General features: G+C 39.9%; 1 protein-coding gene across 1 annotated transcript in view; it reads right to left on the bottom strand.

The window, feature by feature from the left end:
• Positions 1 to 10,521, bottom strand: part of LOC124431452 (early growth response protein 1) — a 42,775-nt gene extending 32,254 nt beyond the window's left edge. The window contains exons 1-2 of the mRNA XM_046979433.1: positions 10,435 to 10,521; positions 8,576 to 8,692 (exon numbers count right to left, since the gene is read on the bottom strand). Coding sequence (XP_046835389.1) covers positions 8,576 to 8,692; positions 10,435 to 10,521 — 204 coding nt within the window. The remainder of the gene's footprint in view (positions 1 to 8,575; positions 8,693 to 10,434) is intronic.
• Between the last annotated feature and the right edge of the window lie 13,129 nt (positions 10,522 to 23,650).

The raw sequence follows: 23,650 nt of genomic DNA, 5'->3' as shown, positions 1-23,650 counted from the left end.
CGGTAAATAGAAAGAAAAAAAAGGAAGAAGGAAACGAAAGATAACGATCGTCACAAATAAATTATCATACGAATTAATCGAATCGTTTTAATTTAAAGCAATCGCTTTCAATGTTAAGACTATTCGCTTTCCCGTTCGCATAGGATGATAATGAGAGAATTGAATATAGAGTTTATATCACGTACACATATCTATACGTTCTTATATACATTATAAGAAAAAAGAAAAGAAAAGTAACAAAGAAAAAATAGAAAAAAAACGGCACCGAGTTTATATGACCCGAACGAAAGAACGAGAGAGAGAGAGAGAGAGAGAGAGAGAAAGAGAGAATGAGCTTACCAACATATGAAGGGAAGAAGAGGATAGAAGAGGAGAAAGGAGGGAAACGAGCCCTGGCTTTGCTGGTGGTACATGAGAGAGTAATATTGATTTCCACAGGGAAAGCGAAGAGACGAGATAACCTCGGTGTGCATCTTGCCGTTAGAACCAACCAACCAGATTCTCCCCTTCTCTCTCTCTCTCTCTCTCTCTCTCTAATTCTCTCTATATCTCTCTCCTCTTTCTCCTTTGCACGTCGTTCGTTAAAGAGGGATGAATTCACGGTCAAGGCCGATAAACAACCCCTCCGCGAGCTCCATTAGCGCCATTGCTATCCACAGAAGAAAAAAGAAAGAGAGAGAGAGAGAAGAGGAGAGGAGAGAAGAGAAGAGAAAAGAGAGAGAGACTATTTCGTATTTTCACACATACACCCACGGAACGTATAACGCTTCACAAGACGATTAATCGCTACTATCCTCCTCCGTGTATATATTTATCGCATTACCTTGTACTTTCTCCGATCAACGTTAGGCGTACAAGTAAAACCAATATTCGTGTCGTCCTACTGGGGTGGTTTCTTCTTTTTAAAAAAGAAACATAATCCAACTGTGAACTTTAAATATTCATCGATATACCAATTCATATACTTCGATGTACCTTAAAATACTGTATCGTATCGTATTGTAATTATGTACCTTGAATATAGTAATCGTTTCGATTGTAGTCTTTTCTAGGAATTCAAAGTTTCAAAAGAGAAATTTTATGACGGATAACAATATATATATAATAAGAAAAAGACAGAAAGAGAGAGAGAAGGAAGAACAAACGACAAGGTCGTCTTAGTGAAAATTGAAAGGGTCGCCCAAAATAAATAAATAAATAAATAAATAAATAAAAGAGAGAGAGAGAGGGAGAGAGAGAGAGAGAAAGAAAGAAAGATATAGAAGAATAAAAGAAAAAAAGAGAGGAGGAGAAGAAGAGGACGGATAAAATATCGTCGAAAACCAATCGGTCGTTCATTACACGAAGGCAACACCTGCGAGCGATGAAGAAACCCGCAGCCAGCCACCTACGCGTGCGTACTTCGCTCGGCCCATTACCGTCCGCTCGAAGAATTAATTAAGGAACGATTCACACGGCCACGTCGTGCGACTTTCTGCCTCTACCTCTGCCTCCATCTCCTCCACCCCACTTCTACCTCCTCCTTCAACTCCTCTTTTTTCTTCTCCGTTCCATCCTTCTCCTCCTCCTCCTCCTTCTTCTTCTCAACATTTACACACCACCATCGAAAACTTTTTTACAAGACGAACACAAAGGCAATGATGGAGTCTGTCTTCGTCTCTTCGTGTTCGTCGTTTTAGCGTTAAAAAAAAAAAAAAAGAAAAGAAAAAAAGAAAAAACGTATCTTTTACATCATTCGAAAGAAAAGTAAGAGAAGGAAAAAAAAAAGAGAAAATAAAACGAAACAAAAAGAAAACGAAGCAAAATAGATGAAGAAAAGAACAACAACAAAAAAAATATTAATACGCGTAGAATGTCGATATGTCTATCGAAAATAAACCTAAGCTAGGCAGCTAGAGATTAGATAACGCAACTCGTTTCTACTTTCGTGGATCCGGTTTTCTTGTGACTATTCCACTCGAAAGAGCCCGGATCTCAGGGCTCGTTGCTTTCATTCATGATTCTTGATTCTCTTGTACTTTCTTCTTGTCTTTTCTTTTTCTTTCTTTCTTTCTTCCTTTCTTTTTTCTTAAAATTGACTCGTTCATCTACGATAGGATTCGATAAGCGAATCAAATGGTGGACATTATTATTTTTATTATTATAATTATTATTATTATTATTACGCATTTTCAGAGAAAGAGAAGAACCAAATTTCCTACCACTTTGAATTCGATACGAGTAATTCGATCTTTTTCGATTCATCGATCGTTGTCGAATCGATTCGATGTTTTCGTGTTGTTTTTTCTTCTTCATTTTTTTTTTCTTCTTTTTTTTCCTTCTTCTTGTACATTAAACAGTTCTTTTTATACATTAAACTTTATATATATTAAATAGGTATATCGATGTTAAGTAGAAACACAAAAAGTTAATATACGTGTTTTTAAGTGTCGTTTATGCTTGAGAAATTAACTAATTTTTACGTGAAAAAAATCGTATAAAAAAAGACTGACTTAATTTCATACATGTGTGTGTGTGTGTGGTGTGTGTGTATATATATATATATATATGTACAAATAGAAAGAACGATTTGCATTCGTGTCTTGCACGTACCGGGGACAACGAACGATGCGACAACTGCGAAGAGTACGATGTACGCGCGACTGACAATTCGCAGCTAGTATCATCGCGCGAGAATCGCCTTCGTGGTGGATTAGCATAATAGCCGATCATTACGTTGCGCCGTCGTTCGATTTCCGTGGGCGTACGTCTCGGAATCGTAGTACATGAGCGGGAAATGAAATCGTACGGAAAGAATTACGGAAAAACGATGGGCGTGATCCGGAAAAGAAATCTCTCTTCTCCCTTTCTCGATCGAAATGCCAATGAAAATAACACGACAGATTTCTCGGGATGGTTTACTACGACTCGACGAACGTGTTCGAGTTTTCCATTTCGAAAATTTATCGTCGATATATTAAACGCAATATATTTCGAAATTGTACGAATGAATGAAAACGAAAAGAGTGAGGAAGATTTTTCTTTTTCTTTTTTTAATTAAAACATCACATGCAAAAAAATTGATAAATAAAAATGATATATCTTCTTAAGGTAATCGGTCAAAAGTATATAAGATGAAATTTTTATCCAAAGGGGATAAGTACGTTAATAATAATATTCTATATCGTTGTCCATTCCTTGTGGTATGTATATGTATTTTCTAATTCCAATGGGACGAGACATACATATATATACGTTCACTTTCAACTTTCACGTTCAAAATCTAACGCCTGATCTTACGTTGCATTTGAAATATTATAATTTATAAGTTTTTCTCTTTGTAAAACTGATAATTCTGATTTATACTCTTATACACAACAAAAGGGTAAACACACATGGCACTAACAGGCACACGCACAATCGACTTTAAGTAAAAATATTCTTTTAAATGAGTGAGATTCAAAGATATAAGGAGTTGGGGGGAGGGGGAGGGGGAGGGAAATAAATAAATAAATAAAATCAAAAAGACGAATGAAAGAGAAAAGATGGATAAATGACCAGCTTGGATCTTATATGAAAAGATTAACGCAGAGTTTCATGCGATCATCCTAGAAAGAGAAAAGAAACAACTCGCTCCGCTTGCTCGCTACCGGCCGTGCTTTCTTCTCGCGCAATTACGCCAAATGGATTTCCTAATTGCGCCGGCGTACCACCAACCACCAGAGATTGCTCACGTTCGATCTCCTCTCGCACGATGGATCGACAAAAATCAGGATATATCGAAGAAGAGAGACTCCTCCTCCCCCTCCTCCTCCTTCTCCTACTCCTTCTCTTCATCTTCATCTTTCCTTCTCCTCTTTAAAGAGAAGAGAGCTTTCTCGAGCGTAGTCGGTTAGCAAGAAAAGATCTTCGCTATCCGTACCTCGATCTGGATCGATCGATCGACTGTTGCCTCGTTGAACGTCGATCCACCGAAGCAATCAACGAACTCTCTCCTCTCTCTCTCTCTCTCTCTTCCTCTCTCTTGATTTGTGGCGGAAGCTTTATAACTATTCCCGATAATTGGATCGGACGTTATAATCGTTTCGAGCTAAGACCCTCTCCCCTCGTCCCCTCCCCCGTCCACCCCGAATAAATTTTCGTACAATCGTAGAACAGGGAGATACGATAATAACGATTTATATCGTGACTGTGGGAGAGAAAGATAATGCTCGCACGTTGAAAGATAAAAGCCAGCTAGGTATGTATGTAATTGTCTTTCGAAGGAGAACGACACCATAATCTTATCTCCCAGATATCGGCTACCATTCTACGCTTCGAAGTCGTCTCAAACTATCCTTCGATAATTTCTTTGTTCTCTTTGTCTTTCTACATTGTAAGATATACATAAAAAAAAGAAAGAGAGAGAGAGAGAGAGAGAGAGAGAGAGAGATTGAAAAAAAAGTAAGAGAATAAGACAGAAAGAGATAAAAAAAAGAAAAAAGAAAAAAGAAAGAGATACGAGAGGAAGAGAGATAGGGAGTTGAGAGGAAGAAAGAGAAGAGGGGAAGGAAGAGAGAAAGAGGGGGAGAGAGAGAGAGAGAGAGACACGGTGCAATCGCAGGGAATGCAATCGAGAGCAGCTTCGAAAGGGCTACGATCTGCATAGCAAATTGGCGATCGATATACGTTGCTCACCGAGCGCGAGCCTCGAATTAAAGCGTATAACTTTCGTGTCCGGCGCGATGTATCATTATGCGCGAAAGGGCGTCTCGGGGAAGTTATGTGGTCTCGCGCGCGCGCAGCTGCTTGCTCGCATTTCGTCGCTACGGATACGACGGCCGAACGGTGGCAGCGTCGATGCGACGGCACGAAGCTCGATTAATCTTCTCTGTACCGTTCGAGATACACGGATCGACGGTTTTACGATGTAACCAGGGAGCATCCTCGGCGACCTTTCTCCTATGATCGATTTGAAAAGCCGAGCTTCTAATGAATCGATGACCGATTTTCACACGGATAATTACATTTCTATGTAATCCTTTAACGATGTCAACGAATATCAATGGTAAAAAGTATTTTAAAGGTATACGCTTTGTTATATTAAAAGTATATTAAAAGTATATTACGTATTTCTCTCTCTCTCTCTCTCACTCTCTCTCTCTCTCTCTCTCTCTCACCCTCCCTCCTTCTCTGTAACATATTCGCCTGATAATATACCTAGATATTAAAAATATACCTAGAAATTGAAAACTCTTATAAGATTATCTTTTAATCGTTTAATGAAGATAAAAGGACAGACGCGGTATCGATTTGAAATAATCATTGAGTTTGTAGGTAAACGAATAAAAAAAACATTAGAAACGAAACGATCCATTACGATAAGCGTTGAAAATCAATGAACTTTGATATCAGAAGATAATACTGGACCAATTACTAAAACTCACGTATAAAACAAAGAGAAAGATCGCATATATATATATATATATATAGAAATATATATATACCCATTGGAGATCTATAGAAGAAGGCTTGAACTGTCCAAGAGAAAATGTTTTTGCCGCTAGCACCGTGTTGTTTGCAAACGAAACCGGACAGCCGTGACACCTGACACCTCCTTCTCGTGTGCACCATTCGTCTTACGTCTCCTACCTCTTTCTTCTTTTTCTTTCTTCTTATCTCTCTCTCTCTCTCTCTCTCTCTCTCTCTCTCTCTCTCTCTCTCTCTCTCTCTCTCTCTCTCTCTCTCTCTCTCTCATACACACACCCTCTTTCCGATATTCACGCACGCATGCACGCACAAAACGAAGGCCGCTGACTTTGCTGGCTCTTATCGCGCGTGGTCGTGTCAACGAAGAAGTCGATTAAAACAATGGAGACGGCATCATTCGCACGATTACTATACCCCCCTACGCTTTAATTATAGTACGTAATTTAATACAATATATGAGAGAATTTAAATATAGACGTCAACAAACCTACCTGAACGAATTAATGTTATTTTTATTCAACGAAAATAATGTTTATCTCATTTATTTATTACCATATAATAAATCATTCTAAAAACTCTGAATACATGCATATATATATATATATATATATATATATATATATATACACATACATATATATATATATATGTCCTTCATCGCTGTCTAGTACGTGAAGATATAAAAAAAACAAATAAAAGGAAGATGAGATAAATAGAAAAGGAGAGAAAAGAATTAGCACGAGCGCACATCACGGTGAGCATGAATAAGGGCATGGGCATGGGCATGGACATGGGCAAGGGAGCGCGCGTGCGTACTCACCAAAGTCATGAGCCGTGAAGGGACACGCGTAAAGGAGAGATTGGTCGCAGTAGATCGTTCTACGTGGCTGATTTTCGAGAAGAAACGAGCGCCGGCCACGAGGCACGTCCGTTTTCGATCTGTGAAAACCATCCTCCTACTACGTGATCTCACCACCGGAAAGAAAGCAAGGGGAGAGGGATAGGGGGAAGGGGGGAGGGAACGAAAGAAATCAACAAATTTCTCAATACAATTGAATTGTCACGAGAAATATGATAGATCTTTGGTTTACTTTTGAATATCCGGAAAAATAAAGAGAAAGAGAAAGAAAAAGAAAGAAAGATAAGAGGAAAGAAAAGAAATTGAACAATTGAATTACTATAGTCTAGACGCAACTTCCGCAAAACAATCGATGATTATCGCAATGGAATTGTTTAATACATACAGCATACACGCATATGTGCATAATAAATGTCAAAGAAGTAATAATGACGAAAAATATCAAACTCGAAAGATTTCCATTTATTTTGTTTTTTTGTTTGTTTTCGTTTGTTCTCTTTTCCTTTCTTTCTTTTTTTCTTTCTTTATCCTTTTCCTTTGTCCCTTTAGCTATAAACATCTCGTCGATCCGTAATTTTTGATATATTGCAAAGCGCACGCGGCCCGTTGGAAATCCGATAAAACGAGACGAGTTTATCTCACGAACGAAAAGGTCGAGCGTGAAAAAGAAAAAGAAAGAAAAAGAGAGAAAGAGAGAGAGGGAGAGAGGGAGAAAAAAGGAAGAGAAAGAGCGTGAAAAGGGATTCGATCGGTGATGTGATCACCCACCGACAACGATAACAATGACGACGATGATGATGACGACAACGACAATGATACTAAGCGGCAACGGGAATATAGGCGACCAACACACAGAAATATATAATACACACGCACATGTACAAACACATGTATATACGTTAGCTTCCCACTTTGTTCGCGTTCGCTCCACTTCCGACGCTGAGCGTCGCGACGCTCGGTTGAACGGTTCGCGCATATGCCATTATTAAAAGCCGCCCTCGCACGTGATCATCTACGACATAAGTATATATACACACACACATATACACACACACACACATATATATATAAACACATGTGTGTATGTATATATATATATGGTGTATATATATATATATATATGTACACACACGACTCTTTATCCAACATCGATTATAAACGCACTCTTCTGTCAACGAGGGTTCCCGATGGGAGAAAGCCTTTGATATTAGCCGATACCTCGGCGAGACACATTTTTCTCTTCACTTCGTGAGAGAAGAACACTTCCTTTTTCTTTCTTTTCTCCTGCTACGTCTCTCTCTTTCCCTTTCTTTAGCTCTCTCCCCCTACCACAACACACCCTCTCTTTCTCTCGCTGATTCTCTCTCCCCCTACCACCCTCTACTCTTTTTCTCTCAGAAGAAAGCAACCGACAATTCTTGTAATTTGAAGACGATGTATCCAATCTAACGTTTCTACTCAATTTATATTTCTACGAATATAAATTCTCCTTACTCTCCTTCCTCATACAACACACGCTGTTGTCTCGATGAATGTAAAGAATTCTTTAAAAAAAAGGAAAAAGAAAGAGAAGGAAAGAGAGAGAAAAAAAACCGACGACATTTTAGAAAACAAAAAAAAAGGAAAGAAAAAAAAATATTGATAAATACCATTCCGAATTAAAATATTTTTTTATCGTTATTGTTATTATTATTATTATTTATATTATTATCATTATTTATTATTTATTATCGCGCTCTATGGACCATAGATTTCGAGTGTCCCTTCTTAGATGACAACATCGAGAAATGACAACATCGCCAAAGCAAGGCTAAAGCTAAATGCGGCGGGATTAATCAATTTAACGACGTAATCTCGACAAGGTCTCAATTCCTATCGATAATATCGTTCTTTGAAGGTGTATCGTAGATTAAGCCGTTCCACTTTCCACTCGATGATAACACGACGAAACACGCAATTTCTTAAGTATAGTCTACGGAAATCTAACAAAAAGATTCGCTGATCTGATTAATTATTGATATCATAAAATACCTGTAAGTTACTTTTTGTAATTTTCTTTTTTCTCTTTTTCTTTTTTTTTCTTTTTTTGTTTTTTTTATTGTCGAAGATAACGATTAATAATTGGTATCGATTGTTATCTCAAATTCCTAATTGTTTTGAGGTTTGCGAGCAAATAAAGACCCAAAAAAAAAAAGAGAGAGAAACAGAAGATAAAAAAAAATTCGACGACCGATCATGAAACGATGACGATGACAATTTGCAGCTTACCGGTCGAATTTTAAAGGATCTTGAGCATTCGTTCCCTTCGATATTCAGTTCCTTCCGATTCTGAAAAGGTTTCTTCTCCTTCTCCTTCTTCTTCTTCTTCTTCTTCTTCTTCTTCTCCTTCTATTCTTCCTCCTTTTCTTTTCCGATCCTTTGAGCTGGAAGACGTCGACGTTTCTCAGTACACGTTGATCCAACAATAACAACAATAATAATGTCACGCGATCACAGCAATAGAACAGGCACTGAACGACGCGTTGTGTATCATAGAAGAAAAGCGTAAGTCGTAGTGTAAATTTGTAGTATCCTTCGAGAGTATTATCACAGCTATCGGGCACGATGTATGTATGATGAACGAGAAAGGAGAGAGAGAGAGAGAGAGGAAATTTCGATCAAATGGCAATCGAGCAACGTCCTCCACTATGATCCTTTCTGCTTGTCGCCGCAAGAATAAGAAGTGGAAACAACAAATAACAATAACAACAAAGAAGAAGACTCGCTCGTTTCACTTCATTTAAATGTATATATACGTGTGTATATGTATATATATATATATATGTGTATATATAATTAGTTGCACACGCACGCACACACACGATACACGTTTTCCCTCTCTCTCTCTTTCTTTCTTTCTTTCTTTTCTTGTGTCCCGTCTTCTTTCTTCTTTCCTTCTTATTTCTTTCAGACAAATTTTTGTCACTTCTAGGAGTAACGCAAAGAACACTGGTTCGTCACATCAAACAGAGAAAAAAACTCTAAACTTTTATTCCCTTCTTTTTCTTTTCTTTTTTTTTTTCTTTCGCCACTGACGACTACGCGAGTGCTACCCTCTTCTTGTGCAAAACTTCTGGCGAGTGCAAGTAGAAAAGGACGAGCGAGTATTGTAAAGGGCAGAGAGTAAAAAGACAAGAGTATATATAGATATTAGGGTGGACGGGGGAGAGAGAGGCACGTATATCAAGAGATATCACAGACTCGAGATCCAACTTCTTCGTCTTCCTCCAATCCTCTTCTTCCTTGGGGCTAACTATGGTAGTACGATGGAGCGAGAGTGCCTCGGCGACGTTTGTCTGTTCGCGCGCGCGAGAAATCAGCGACGAACATACGAACGGAGGTGGACGTGGAGGTGAAGGTGGAGGAGGTGGTGGTGATGGTGGTGGTGGTAGTGAAGAACGAGAGAGAAAGAGAGAGTGAGGGGAAGGGGGAGGAGATTCTTCAGAGAGGGAGAGTAGGAGGAAGACGAAAGGGAGGAGGAGGAGGAGAAGGAGGAGAAAAAGATTCGATGGTGGGAGGTTAATCGAGTAAGAGTATCAACCCTTCTTTCTTCCTCTTCTTTTTTTTCTTCTTTTTTCTCTCGTTATCGAGTTCGCGTCGCGAGCGAGAGGATAAAGAGGAGAAGGAGGAGGAGGAGAAGGAGGAGGTCGAAGAGAAAGAGGTGTAAGAGGAAAAGGAGGAAAATAAGAAGGAAAATTAGTTTTAGTAAAAGGTAGTGATGTGTTCGTATCGATAAGAAAAGGCTCGTGCGTGCATATACGCGACACGATAGAAGAAGAAGAACAATAACAAATAATAGTAACGTCAACGATAACAACGACCCTTCCAGTAGCGCGGTCTCGCGCCGACTGCGAGTCGAGCTCGGCTCGCGGGTTTCACCTTCGGCCGCGTTCGGTTACCCCCTCTACCTTCTACATCGCTTCCCCCTTCTCCCTTATTCCTTCTTCGGCATCACTCTCCATCCCCCTCTCTCTTTCTCTCTCTCTTCTCTCCTACTATCTCTCTTTTCTCTCTCTCTCTCTCTCTCTCTCTGTTTCTATCTCTCCTCGTTCTCTCTTTTTCTCTCTACATCTCTCGCTCGCTCTCACATGTAAAATCCCTACACGTGCGCAGGCCGCGTCCACAGTTGGATTTTCGTGTGCGTGAACTTTGAAAGATCCGTTGCCTTCATCCATGTGGTTCGTCTTCAATGTGTGGAGTTGATCGTAGCTTCGTTCATCCCCACCATTCCACTAAGAGAGCCCGTGCCGCTTACCCCCACTATTCGGCTTTCTTCGGGCAGTCTCGTCCCCCTTCGCGCGAGCCCCGGCGAGCCCTCTCGAGGTGGGCGCACGACGAGCCCGTCTCGCGTTAGTACGACTACGGACGTGCACCGCGAACCACGCCTATTTCCCCCTACCTTCTTGCACGCGACCGGCCACCTCGCGCCGTTTTTACCGGCGCGCGCGCGCGACCTCACTCGTTCTCGCTCAAGTCTACTTGCTTTCTTCGTCTCTCCTCTCGTTCTTTCTTCTTCTTCTTCTTCTCTTTTATGCACGCCCGAGAGTATACTCTCTTACGTAGGTGTCTCTCTTGAAAGAGTGACCAAACGTGCGAGGGAAGGTCTCTTATACTGCCTTTCCTCCGTAGCACTGCCCACGCGCCAAGGGTGTTGGAGCTTACGTGCGCGCGCAAACTCTGTTAAGCTCTTACCCTTCTTCGCCTGATAGAACTATTTTTCTTTTTTTCTCTCTCTTTTTACTTTTCCTTCTATCTCTCCCATTTCTCGATATATTAAATACGCAAACATCGATTCGGTCATATATAAATAGAAATATCTTTTTATTTCTATCCGAGGATATCCATGGATTGGTTTCTTTCCTTTTTTCTTTCATTTCTTTTTTTTTTTTTTCTATACGGTAAAGGGTCGATGCGCTTTCTTTTTCCAAGAACTTTCCTTCGCAAGCCTTTCCTTCTCCTGGTGTTGACACGTGGTCGCGCCTATGGCCACGCTTTGGACACGTGTCCGCCGGCTCGAGAGTACTCGCTAAGTGGTCGCTCGACCGTTTGAATTTTTTCGAGACGCTCGTATTTACTTTTTTCTTTTTTTTTTTTTTATTTTTTTACGAAAGCCTCGGCGCGTCATCGGTCTTCTAATGCCAGATGGAGAACCGTAAAGTGCGTGAATACTTAAGACGATTTATTTTAGGCACTCGCGTGCCATGAATATATTAAGTTCCTATATATCCTCCTTCTTTTACTCCTTTTCCTCAGGAGGAACGGTGATCCTCGAGTTTTGTTTATATACTGGGAGTGCCATCCGCGTATATATCGATGCAATCTACGTTTGAACATACACAAGCAAATACAACAAAATCTTTCGCATTAATGTCGAAAAGTTTCTATCACTGTCGTCCCATTCATCATTCTTATAATTATTCAACGATAATCAATTCTCATTTGTAGTTGAAAAATTGGAAAAAGTTCAATGGAGATTATCGTTAAGAGAAAGCTATTTTCAGGACATGCTTTTTTTTCTTTCCTTTTTATTCTTTTTCATTTTCTTTTTTCTTTTTTTTTCCCCTCTTCTTTCCCTCCTACCCTCCTCCCGCCCGCCCCTGTGAAAGGAACGACGAACGAGAAAGAACTTCGACCGTAGGCTTTTACGCTCACATGACGTTCGTAGAATCGAGACGTGTAATTTGGTAAGTGCGTACAGAGGTAGATGAGAGCGTATATCGCCGTTATAATTATAACAAATTGATAGGTTCGGTTCGAACTTAGCGGTGGGCCACCTCTTATTGGAATAATTGCGCGATCCGCGTCATTAGCCTTAATGAGCCTGGCAGTCGGGATGACGCCTCCTCCTAGGAACCCGTTGCACTTTCGAAACGAGTCTCTCTCTCTCTCTGTCTCTCTCTTTCTCTTTCTCTTTCTCTTTCTTTAGGATACCCACGCATCGTGTCATCTCTAGTTACAAAAAAAGACAATTACGAGACCCCGTGCACTTATACATTTCTCCTTCAAAACTTGTTTTTTCTTTTCTTTTTATTTCTTTATTTTCCCTATATAAATTCATCATTTGTTAATCAACATTCCATTACAGAACATTCTGTTATCATGAAAAATCACATTTATCATCATTCATAATTTATTTCTTCGTTCTAGAAATTATTTTCATTTCTTCTTCTTTTTCTTTTTTTTTCGTTTCTCTCTCTCTCTCTCTCTCTCTCTCTCTCTCTCGCTTCTTTTTTGTTGCAGACTTTTCCACCAGAGATTGCAGGAAGAAAATAAAAAAAAAATAAAAAAAAAGAAAAAGGAATGGAAAATAATTTATAATATCAATACAATATCTAGTCGGATGTTATCAAAAACGAAAAAAAAAGAAAAAAAAAGAAAAAGAAAAAGTAAAAAAAGAAAATGACTCCCTACATCTGATTAAGTTCTTTCTTGGACGGGTTACATATCGATCTATGTGCTTAGAGTATTCCACGCACGTGCGCTCGCGCGCATTGTTACGCACGCCCTTACGACGAAGCTTACGACGGTTTGCACCTGGGTCGAGGCCAGTACCCACCTTTTTTTTTTCCCCGTAAGAAAGAGATCCTTACCTAAAGGCGCGCACGCACGAGATGATCCAGCTGTTTGATCTTTGCCACGCGCTCCCTTTTTACGTATCTTGGCCGATGCCACCGCGGGCCTGCCCATTTTACCTTGATACAACATCTGCGTTTATATGATTTTCACGCGATCGATCTTCTTCTCTTCTTAGTTCGTAGATTGTAATAACATTAAGAAGAAGAAGAAGAAGGAAAAAAAAAAAAGAAAAAAGAAACAAGAAAAAGAAGAAGGAAAGCCAAAAGAAAAAAAAATACCAATGTCCAATAATTATTATAATAAAAAGGAAAAAGACTATATATATATATTTTCTCTCTCTTTTTATATATATATATATATATATATATATATATATAAAGAGAGAGAAAATGAAGAGTGGAAGGTTCTTCTCTCCTTGAAAACGCGAAGAAGAAGAAAAAGAAGAATCCGAGACGTCGCTCGTCGGTACACGGCGTCGAGTGAAAATTACTCTCAAAGGGACGCGCTCGTAAAAGCAATTAAGGCTACCGCTCGTCTCGATTTATCGTCCGTCCATCGGCCATTCTTCGACATAAATTTATAGACGATTCTTCGATCGCCCCGGCTCCTTCTCGCGTAATAATCGTACTCGTGGAAGGATCGTATCTTTCGACGAAAGGATGAGAAAGATATAGAGAGAGAGAGATCGAACGAAAGAGAAAGAACGAAAGAAAGAAAGAAAGAAAGAAAGAAAGAGAGATGGTACGGCGACCCGTACAAATCCCAAAATAAATGTCATCGTGTATCATCGTGGTAACGTAATCCGGGATCGCGAAGACAAATGGCGGCAGAATACGATACGATGCACCGCGGTCGGTCGGTCGGTCGGTCGGTCGGTCTGTCGGTCGGTCCAGCGAAGAGGAGAGAGAGCCTTCTTCTCCGTTGTTCGTATTTACATACCGCGAGACGAAGACGGTTCTCTCGTCGTTGCTCTCTCTCTCTCTCTCTCTCTCTCTCTCTCTCTCTCTCAAATAAGTAGAAAGAGAAGGAAGAGAAGAAGGAGGAAGCCGTGAAGAGGAAGGACGAGACGCGCTCGTAGTTAAGGTCGCCGATACCGCGAGAGCCGAACGAAGGACGGCCGATGACTTCTCTCTTATGGAGAACCGACAGCCTCGACGCTGCGTTTTAAAGCCGCCACGTTGACTCACCGCGCTCGGATAAACGCGGAGGTGTATATTAAACAAACTCAAACTTTGCTTCTCCTTTTTTATCTTGAGAATCGTTTCGTATGCCTCTCTAACGTTTTGCTTCTTTATCTTTCATTCTTCCTTTTTTTTCTCTTTCCTTTTCTTTTCCTTTCTTTCTATCTTTTTTTTTTTCTTTTTCTCTTCTTTTTTTGGTTTTTTTTTACTCTTCGTTCCTTTTTTTTTTTTTCCTTTCGAAATGCTACGAGAGACTGTTTTAATCCTACGCGTATTACCTAACGTTTATTTAGACGAAAATGAAGGAACGAATTTTTTTTTTCTTTTTTTTTTTTTTTCAAGGAAAATTTTCTTATTGGTTTATAACGAATGATGAGCGTTAAAGTTATATAGGTAAGTTTCGTTGAGATGGGTGGGAGTGGGGTGGGGGTGGGGGAGCGGAGGGAGAAAAGAAGAAGAAAAAAAGAAAAGAAAGATAAAAGGAAGAAAAGAAAAGGAAAGAAAAGAAAAGGAAAGAAAAGAAAAGGAAAGAAAAGAAAAGAAAAGAAAAGAAAAGAAAAAAATCAAAGACAACGAAGAGTCGAGAGAGAAGTCAGCTTTCTCTTCGACTTCGTCCCAGTCCTGAAAACAGAGACTCGTCCGAGTCGCACGGTCATGCGTCAAGATTTTAAGCAAACACGAGGTTCGCGCGAGAGCACGTACGTAGTACGTACATACAAGCCGGTCATGGCACGGTCGTACAAGACCGAGTTAAAAAATACTCACATTTGCTCTGTCTCGAAGACCACTTCGCGGACGTATATACACCCTACTAGAGGAGTCTAGCTCCGAGAATTCTCTTCTCGATATAACCGCTGTCGCGAGCTATCTCTCTCTCTCTCTCTCTCTCTCTCTCTATCTATCTATCTATCTATCTCTCTCTTTCTTTCTCGTTCTCCTTGAGAAGGTCTCAGCTTCGAGGTCGAAGGTTCAAAGAGAACGTTCGACGTACATATGTATATGTATATATATATATATATATATATATATATATATATATATATATATATAAATGGTAATTAATAAAATTTTAATGTGATTCATTCTTTATGATAACCATTTGATATCTCATTGGTAGATCTAAAACTTATAGATATACTACATACGTAGGATACTTTCTCGTATGCTCCGAATTACGACGTTAGCATACCTAATGCATTCTAATGCGTTCGTCCTAATCTGAAAATGGAAAGCCGATTTCTTCGTAAGCTAAACTATGTATATATGTATGTATGTATGTATATACATAAGTATGTATGCAAGACGATGTAGCAAGGCGATATATCACGTTCCGTTTTTCCACGATGCTATCTGGATATGGAGGAGAAAAGGGAAGAGTCAACGTCGTTGAAGTAACGTAGAGAAGACGAGAGAGCAAGTGGAAAGCGTAGGCGGGGCGCATACCAGAGGCACCTGCTCATTTACTTTGCGCCGGCGGTCGGTAGTCGATGGTAGTAGGGGGCTCCTCATTAGGATTTGCCCCTACCATTCCATTTTAACATCGTTCGTTGGATCTCGACAGCTCGAGGGGTGAAGAGAGAGAGAGAGAAAGAGAGAGAAACATACATAGCTTCGACTATATCGTTTCTTTCGCGTCTACTTCGTACGTCGGCCAATTAATGAACTTCTTTCACGATATTCTCGTTCGAAACGAACGAACGGTGGGAGAAACTAAGGCTTCAGACCGGCTCGGTTAGCATCGAGAAGTAGTAGAGACGAAGACAAATAGATAAAGGGAGCAAAAGAAAGATATATATATATATATATATATATATATATATATATATATATATATATATATATATGTATATACACATATATATACATACATATATATATATATAGGCACACACACACACACACACACACACACACACACATATGTATAAGTTAGCTCGCAACCTACAACCTACGAGAAGCGTTAAAAAGACCGATGACTACCTTGCCTCTCACCTGCGAAGGCTGAACGAGAGAGGAAACGTTCGATCGAGTCACTCGGAAGAAGGAAACGAGACGAACGATTGGTTCCACGTATCAACGAGTATACCGCCTACTTCTTCTTGCGAGAAACCGCGAGTATAGTGTATTCTCTCATACCGCTCTGCTCGCCACCTACTCTACCATTTAAATCGAAGCGAGAAAAGACGATACGTGTCAGCCATTAATTCTTCGTTTCACGGCCGTACGAGATTCGACCTGATTTAACGCGTCTTCTCTGGATGCTCTACTTATGCGATCGGTTTGCTATATTTTTTTTATCCTCTCCTTTTTTTCCCCTTCCTTCTCTCTCTTTCTCTCTCTATCTTTCTCTCTCTATCTTTCTCTCTTCTAACGAATTCGTGACGCACGAGAATTCTCTAAAAGTTTAAATTGGAAAGAAAGAAAAAGAATTTTAATCGAACGAACCCGTTGAATTATTCTTGAAAGTCCTATAAAGGAAATATCCGTTGGTTACGCTTTTCCCACGTACATGGCACCTTTTCTTTGCCACCTGTTGCTACTCTCGTTTACGAGACCCCTATAGAGAGAAAGATTTCCTCGTAACCGTAACGAACGCCGGCGGTAGCAGCATCGCCGAAGAAGGACGCGAGCTAGCAAGGAGAACGCATCGCGGAGCACGGAATTTGATGAACACTGTGGGGTTCGCGAACCTTATGTTTTAACAGCTAAATCGTATAGATATTCTAGCTCTAGCGAGAGAGGACTCCTCAGCGTATTGGTAAATTAATGACGCGAGACTGACAATGTCAAAACATTTTGCTTATACGATCAGTTTTTAAATATGTTATCCAATAAAAATGATATCATTGATCTTCAACGGATCCACGATATATGAAGTTTCTTTTCTTCTCTTCTTTTTGTTTTTCTTTTTTTTTTTTTTTATCTTTTTTCTTTACTCTTTCATTTTCTTTTTTTTTTTTTTTTCCATTCAAACGGTATGATTTTAAAAAGTCACGTAAATTTCGAAATTACACTATATTTCGATTATATTTGATTATGTTAAATAATCGATAGACAAAAGACGATCTATCGATCGTCTATTAAAAAATTTCTATATACAATCATGATTAATATTAGTTAATAGACTGACGTGTAAAACGGTAACGGGGAACGTAATTCTTCCTCGTTCGTATAAAGTCCCGTCTTGGTCGAAAGTTTCAACACCCGAAGAGATTTACGAGGCGGCGAAAGGGAAAGAGAAGGGAGAAGGATAGAGCGAATAAGACGAAGAAGGTAGTATTACTGACTGAGGAAGGACGAGAAGGGAGAAAGAGAAATAGTCGAAACCACAAGGTAAGCATCCCTTCTCTTTCTCTCTCTCTCTCTCTTTTACTCTCCCCCGTCATGGGCGTGCGCCACGGGAACCCATGGGACTTCGTGTAAGATCTCACATAAAGATGGTCGTCTGTATGCAATAATGGGCTGCTTGGACGTCTTGTCGCCCGTATTCCTCGTCGTCTCCGTCGTCGTCGTCGTCGTCGTCGTCGTCTCGACCGTTATGACGAAGTTTGCTTGTTGCAGCTTGCTTCCCCACACGAAACGTGTGAGAACGTATGTATGTGTTTATACGTGGGTGCATTGCCGTATGTACCTTTCAGATTCTTTCTCTTTCTCTCATTCTCTCTCTCTTTCTCTCTCTCTCTCTCTTTCTCACATTCTTTGTTATATGCTTCTACCCATGATACACAATGGCGCGGGAGCAAGGCAAAGCTGCAGGGGGTGCGTTGTAGTCTTTACTCTCTCAATTTGTTCTTTCCGTATTAGGGCGCAATAACCAGACCGAAAGCAGGTCGTCTTCCTTCACGGTGAAGACGATCGATGTCCGTCTACTGTATCTGGTTCATGTATCAAGAGACATCGAGATGTATTTTAAAGGGTCGTCCAATGGTTTATGACTTTTTAAATTATATCCTTAATCGTACGATAATCAAGATTATATCGATATTTCATAAGTTTCGCGAATATATTAAGGATTGGTATAAATTTATAAGAACGAGAAAATTATTGTACCGAGTGTACCTACACTTACTTTAGTTAGCCGTCTTGCACGATGTGAATGTAGAAGCATATGTTCTACGAATATATATATGTATATATATATATATATATACACACACACATACACATGTATATATATATGCACGTAAGTCTATAGAAAAGAATTGCAACGTGACGCTCATTGTGATTCGCGGTGACGCGTATCACGTAAATGACGCTTTTAGGCCGAACGAATGGAAGGCGTCCTACGGCGTTACGAAGTATGTTGACAGAATTGACGCGTAATTGCACGTTACACTTTAATTTCGCTACCCATAATAAAGCCTTGTTACTATACACTGCCTGCGGCACCTCTTCGGTAGTTCTGCGCCGCGAGTGCCTTCCATTCAACGGCACCGACGCAAAATGTTTCAGGAACATTCGCTTGTCTTGCATCTCTCTAGCCCTTAGAAAAAAAGAAAAAAAGAAAAAAAGAAAAAAAGAAAAAAGAAAAAGAAACGAAAAGAAGAAAAAAGAAAAAGAAGAAGGAAGTAATTTGTTAGTGAAGGTATTTGAATAACGATCATTATCTCGAATATCCGTTTTCGAGAATATTTCATTTCTTCGAATTACCGTCGCAACAATTAATTAGATTAATTATATTATCGAAGAAAATTAAGATCATCACACGCCTGAATTTATCCTGAATCCGCACGTTCGTTAAATATTGGCTAACTTCCTTCAGAATCAAGGACACCCAACGGTTTTTATGGTTATATCTCAGAATGGAGGACAATGGTCAGTAACACGCTGACGGTGGTGTCCATAGCGATTTCAAGGCGTGTTACTATTGTGTCCTGTCTTAAATGGACCAAACAGAATCGACGGGTGGTCCTTTTTTCTCAAGACCTTTTCCTTCGGTAGGGTCTTCTTAATGTCGTAGCGCACGATGAGTCAAAGAAGAAGACGCCCGCAAAAATCGATCCTTTGCGACGTTCGTAAATGGAATCCCGTTGGGATCCGAAGGGCGTGTAAACGTTCTAACTATCCTAAACTTCTTCTGATTTATTGTAGGCAAGCCAAACGCGAGTAGCTACACGCACGCGACGATCGTTTGCTCGGCGTGTCCAGCCACGCTAACAAATCGATGCCTACCTACACGAGCCTCTCGTGTCTCTCTTCTTACATCTTTTCTTGATTTTGTTTCTTTTACTCTCTTTTTTTCTTTTACTTCTTTTCTTTCTTTCTTTTTTTTTTCATTTTCTTTTTCCACATTTTCCTACCGGCTTTCAAAGAGGAAAGAGGATATGGATAGGAATACGAGCTGGTTATGATTTCTATCTCTCCACGGTAGCCCTTGCTCACGCGTGTTACAACGTTACATTCTATCCGTTGCTCTCAACATTTTTCCATTCCGATCCAATTTCAAAGTCATTTCTCATGCTCATAGACGAGAAACGAGTTTAAAGTAAGTACGATAATAACGTTTGAGTATTCCTAATCTTTCTGTTTATTACGATCTTCTCTCTCTCTCTCTCTCTCTCTCTCTCTTTCTCTCTCTTTCTCTCTTTAATCCGTTCCAATCGGTAGTCTCCAAGTCGAAAAGCAAGGGAATTAAAAGCTAGGGCGAACGTTGCAGCTTCCTGATGGATGGAGTGATAAAAAAGTGAGAACGAATGAAGAGAAAAAGAAAGAAAGAAAAAGTAAGAGAGAGAGAGAGAGAGAGAGAGAGAGAGAGAGCAGAGGGTGGTCGTAATGAAAAAGAGAAGGAAAGAAGCTGTTGAATCGACGAGGACTCTGATCCAAGGCGGACTACAAAGGAGCTTGCCTCGTCATGCCTTGAATAGCTTTGGTAAGGAGGTAGGATTAGCTTAGTTTAAGTTACGAGGGTGGTGCTGGCTCCCCTTCCAGTCTTGAATGGGGCACGTGCTACCACCGTCGTAATCTTTCGACCAAAAGCCAGAAAGACCCTTCTTTCTTTCTTTTTCTTCAGATTCTCCTGCGTTTGTCTGTCTGCCTGTCCTGTTCGTATGTATTCGCTAACTTACGGCTCGCGACTAGGATCGCTTCTTCTAAGTTCTCGCGTTTCTTTTTACCGACGGTAGTTTGAGAGAAGAACAGCTGCTCGTTGGAAGATCGAATTAGCAGCGACTCTCCCTTCTTAGCGCACGTGCTCGAATGACTTCCTTTCCGGTGATGATCTATTTTGCGATCTATCAGAAAGATCGCTAAATCATTGATGAGACACGTTCGAACTTTTATACAAGATTATTACATTTAAACAATAATAAATTTTATATACTTAAATAGATTTACAAAAATTATATAACTTTTTTCGATTGTTTCATAAAGTATAGATGGAGTAAACGTGAACTTTCTTGTTTTTTTTTTATTCTCTCTTTTTTTTTTTTTTCTTTTTATTTGAAGTCATTCGAACGAGTTGCTCGAAAGTAATGCGTTAGTACATGGTAAAGAAACGGTTGTTAAGCGTGCCAACCCTACGATTGTCTCGACGTCGCCCTAGGCTCTTTCTTTTTCTTTCTTTCTCTCTCTTTCTCTCTCTCTCTCTCTCTCTCTCTCTCTTGTAAGGATCGTGCAAAGGAGAGAGAAAAGAAAAAAAGAGGTGCTGGCTCGCGTGTCGAGTACGCAAATGCGTGCGCACTACGCATCTGTCTCCTCTCTCAGTTCTAGGGGCCACCACGTACCTACGTATATTTATACACCTACACGTAACTTCTTTTCTGTCACGAATATAGGTTCTTACTAGGAAATAATACCTACATGTATAGGTGTGTTTCGACGAACGAGTTCGGGCACGCGAGAGGTATACGTGTGGTGATATATGGCGTGTACATAAGGTCGGGAACATCCAGCCACTAGTTGCTATGCTACCGGTATACCAAGCTCGTGGTTCCGCCGATATCGTCGTCTATGGTGAATTTCTATGCGGCGGTGAGTCTGTTACTAGACGCTATCGCAACTCCTTCTCTTCCTTTTATACAAGCGACGACGTACTGCAAACGCGGATTCTTTGAAGTGAACCTCCCCGTCGATGGATCACTTTCTATTTTGTTCTTTTTTTTCTTCTTCCTCTACTTCTACTTCTTCTTCTTCTTCTTCTTCTTCTACTTCTTCTTCTTCTTCTTCTTCTTCTTCTTCTTCTCCTTCTTCTTCTTCTCGAGACAAGTGTCCGAGTCTTTGGAAGAATTCATTGCCTTCCATCGGGCAAATTTCAATCCTCTCATCTACATCCGCATTGTCAATAACGAACGAATAGAAAAAAACTAATCGAAATAAAATGGATACCATAGTTCATCTAATCTTTCTCTAACTGGGCCAAGAAAATTTATCTAATCGTACGACGTATCTTTTTTTACTCTACGTGATCGGACGACGAATATCCAGGAACCAGTATCACTGAGTTGGTATCTGCACATGTTAAAACTGAAAACCGTATGCTTTGTGCTCGTGCAGTAGCGTTTCAATGAACGGCTCGGAACAGACGATTATAGAGGTTGTGCATAAAACGATATAACGAATGCAAGGGACCGGTACATTGGCTACTATTTGCTATGCAATCGGAATATCCAACTGGGGTTAGAGTGTTACCGAGCGAAGCGAGGTCAAGAATTTCTTTGGGCCAGCTACGGGAGAGTGAGTAACCGACTTGTGAAAACGTTTTTCTACTTGTTATATTCTAACCGTACTCGCGCAGATCAAATATTCCTGTATTGTCCGACTGTTTTATCGAATCGATGGATCATCGAATATAATTATGGAAAAAAGTCGGGAAGGATAGTAATGTCAGAGTTGAAAAGGGAGAAAGCGTTTATCTTATATTATCCCATTACGAAGAAGAATTTTCACCGATTTCAAGCTCGATCCTGACAATAAAATATGAAAATTTATATCATCTCCTCTTAGATGCTCGATTATACGTATAATCGTAAAAGTAAACGTATGTATGAAGGTATATCAAGAAAGCAGACAGTTCGTTTCTTAGGACGTTTGCGTGCACGCAATGTGTTACGTAAGAAGGTGACTGAATCACTTGCGTGTGAATTATGAAAGTACTATTATTATGCGTTTCTCGTATCACTCCTATCTCCTTTGTGCTGCCATTATCTCACCTCGGTTTTTTCTATTTCGCATACTCGCCCGTGATTTACACAGTTGCTCTTTCTCGACGTACCAACGGAGAACGGGCGAGAGAAAGAGAGAAAAAGAGAGAGAGAGAGAGAGAGAGAGAGAGAGAGAGAGAGAGAGAGAGAGAGCTAGGAAACTCGATCGTTCCCGATCAGTCCACTATACCCTTCTCCTACGGAGATGTTCTCCTTCCTCGCGAAATCGCTCGTATTTTATTCCCACTGTGATACACGCGTTCTCCTAACGCCACGTTAATACGACTTTACGAGGAGCTTAAACGGTAGTTCAATGCCGTTCGAAGCTTCGTATGATCATCGATTCGTACCCCCCAAGTTCTGGCTTTTACCATCGATTACACTAGACGATATCAATTATCGTTTGCCGATCCTATCGTTTGCCGATCCTATCGTTTGGCGATCCTATCTTTTTACTTTATCGTTATTCGTTAAGGGAGCAAACTTTCCTTTCAACGTATACTTATATGTTCTTATCTATGTATAAGTAATTTTCTCGCTACGCATTATAAATAAATATACATATATACATATATATATATAAATATATATATATGTATGTATGTATGTATGTATGTATGTATGTATGTATGTATGTATGTATGTATGTATGTATGTATGTATGTATTTCGATGAACCATGATGCACAGAGAGAACATTCGAAAGTTATACCCCGAGTGAATGTATTTCGAGAGAGAGTGGATATATCGTAAAGTTAACGGTCTTATCTATGCTCGACAGCTTTACGCCGATTCGTCGTTCGCCGAAGTATACGCGCACGAGCCATGTCGTTGAGAAATGGAATAGAACAAAGCGTGATTTAATTGTCAACGGTGGAAAGGTTAATAAATACAGCGATGGAGAGCGAGATAGATCGTTCCGACGAGACTCCAATGCCCGTGGTAAACGATTCTCGATAAGCGAGGACAACCGTTTCTCTTAATGATGTCTTCACTCGTTAAATCGACATTGCGCCCCCTTACTTAAAGCAATTAGCGCTCTAACTTTCACGGATATCTCGAATACATAAGCGTACATACTTAACGTCATTTATGCGTCGAGTTATGCGCGATGAACGACGTTCGTTTAAACGTTTTTATCCTTTTTTCCTTTTTTTTTCTTTTTTTTTTTTTTTTTTTTTTTTTTTCTTTTAATTTTGTTCTTCTACAAATGAGCTTTTCATGCATTTGAAATTTTTCCTACGAAATTTCTCTTCGCTACGTGTGTCAACGGTAAATTGAGTATTAATAAATTCGCCTTTAATATCTCTCGTTAGACGAGAACTTTATAAAAGATTTCTATTATTTAGATTGACGTTATAGAACGAACGATGATCGTTACGTATTATTAATTGATTCGAAGAAGTTTAT

The sequence above is a fragment of the Vespa crabro genome, chromosome 1 (genome assembly GCF_910589235.1).
Source record: "Vespa crabro chromosome 1, iyVesCrab1.2, whole genome shotgun sequence".
Taxonomy (NCBI): domain Eukaryota; kingdom Metazoa; phylum Arthropoda; class Insecta; order Hymenoptera; family Vespidae; genus Vespa; species Vespa crabro.
Note: the sequence above shows the minus strand (reverse complement) of the source record. Positions and strands in the feature narration are given on the sequence as shown.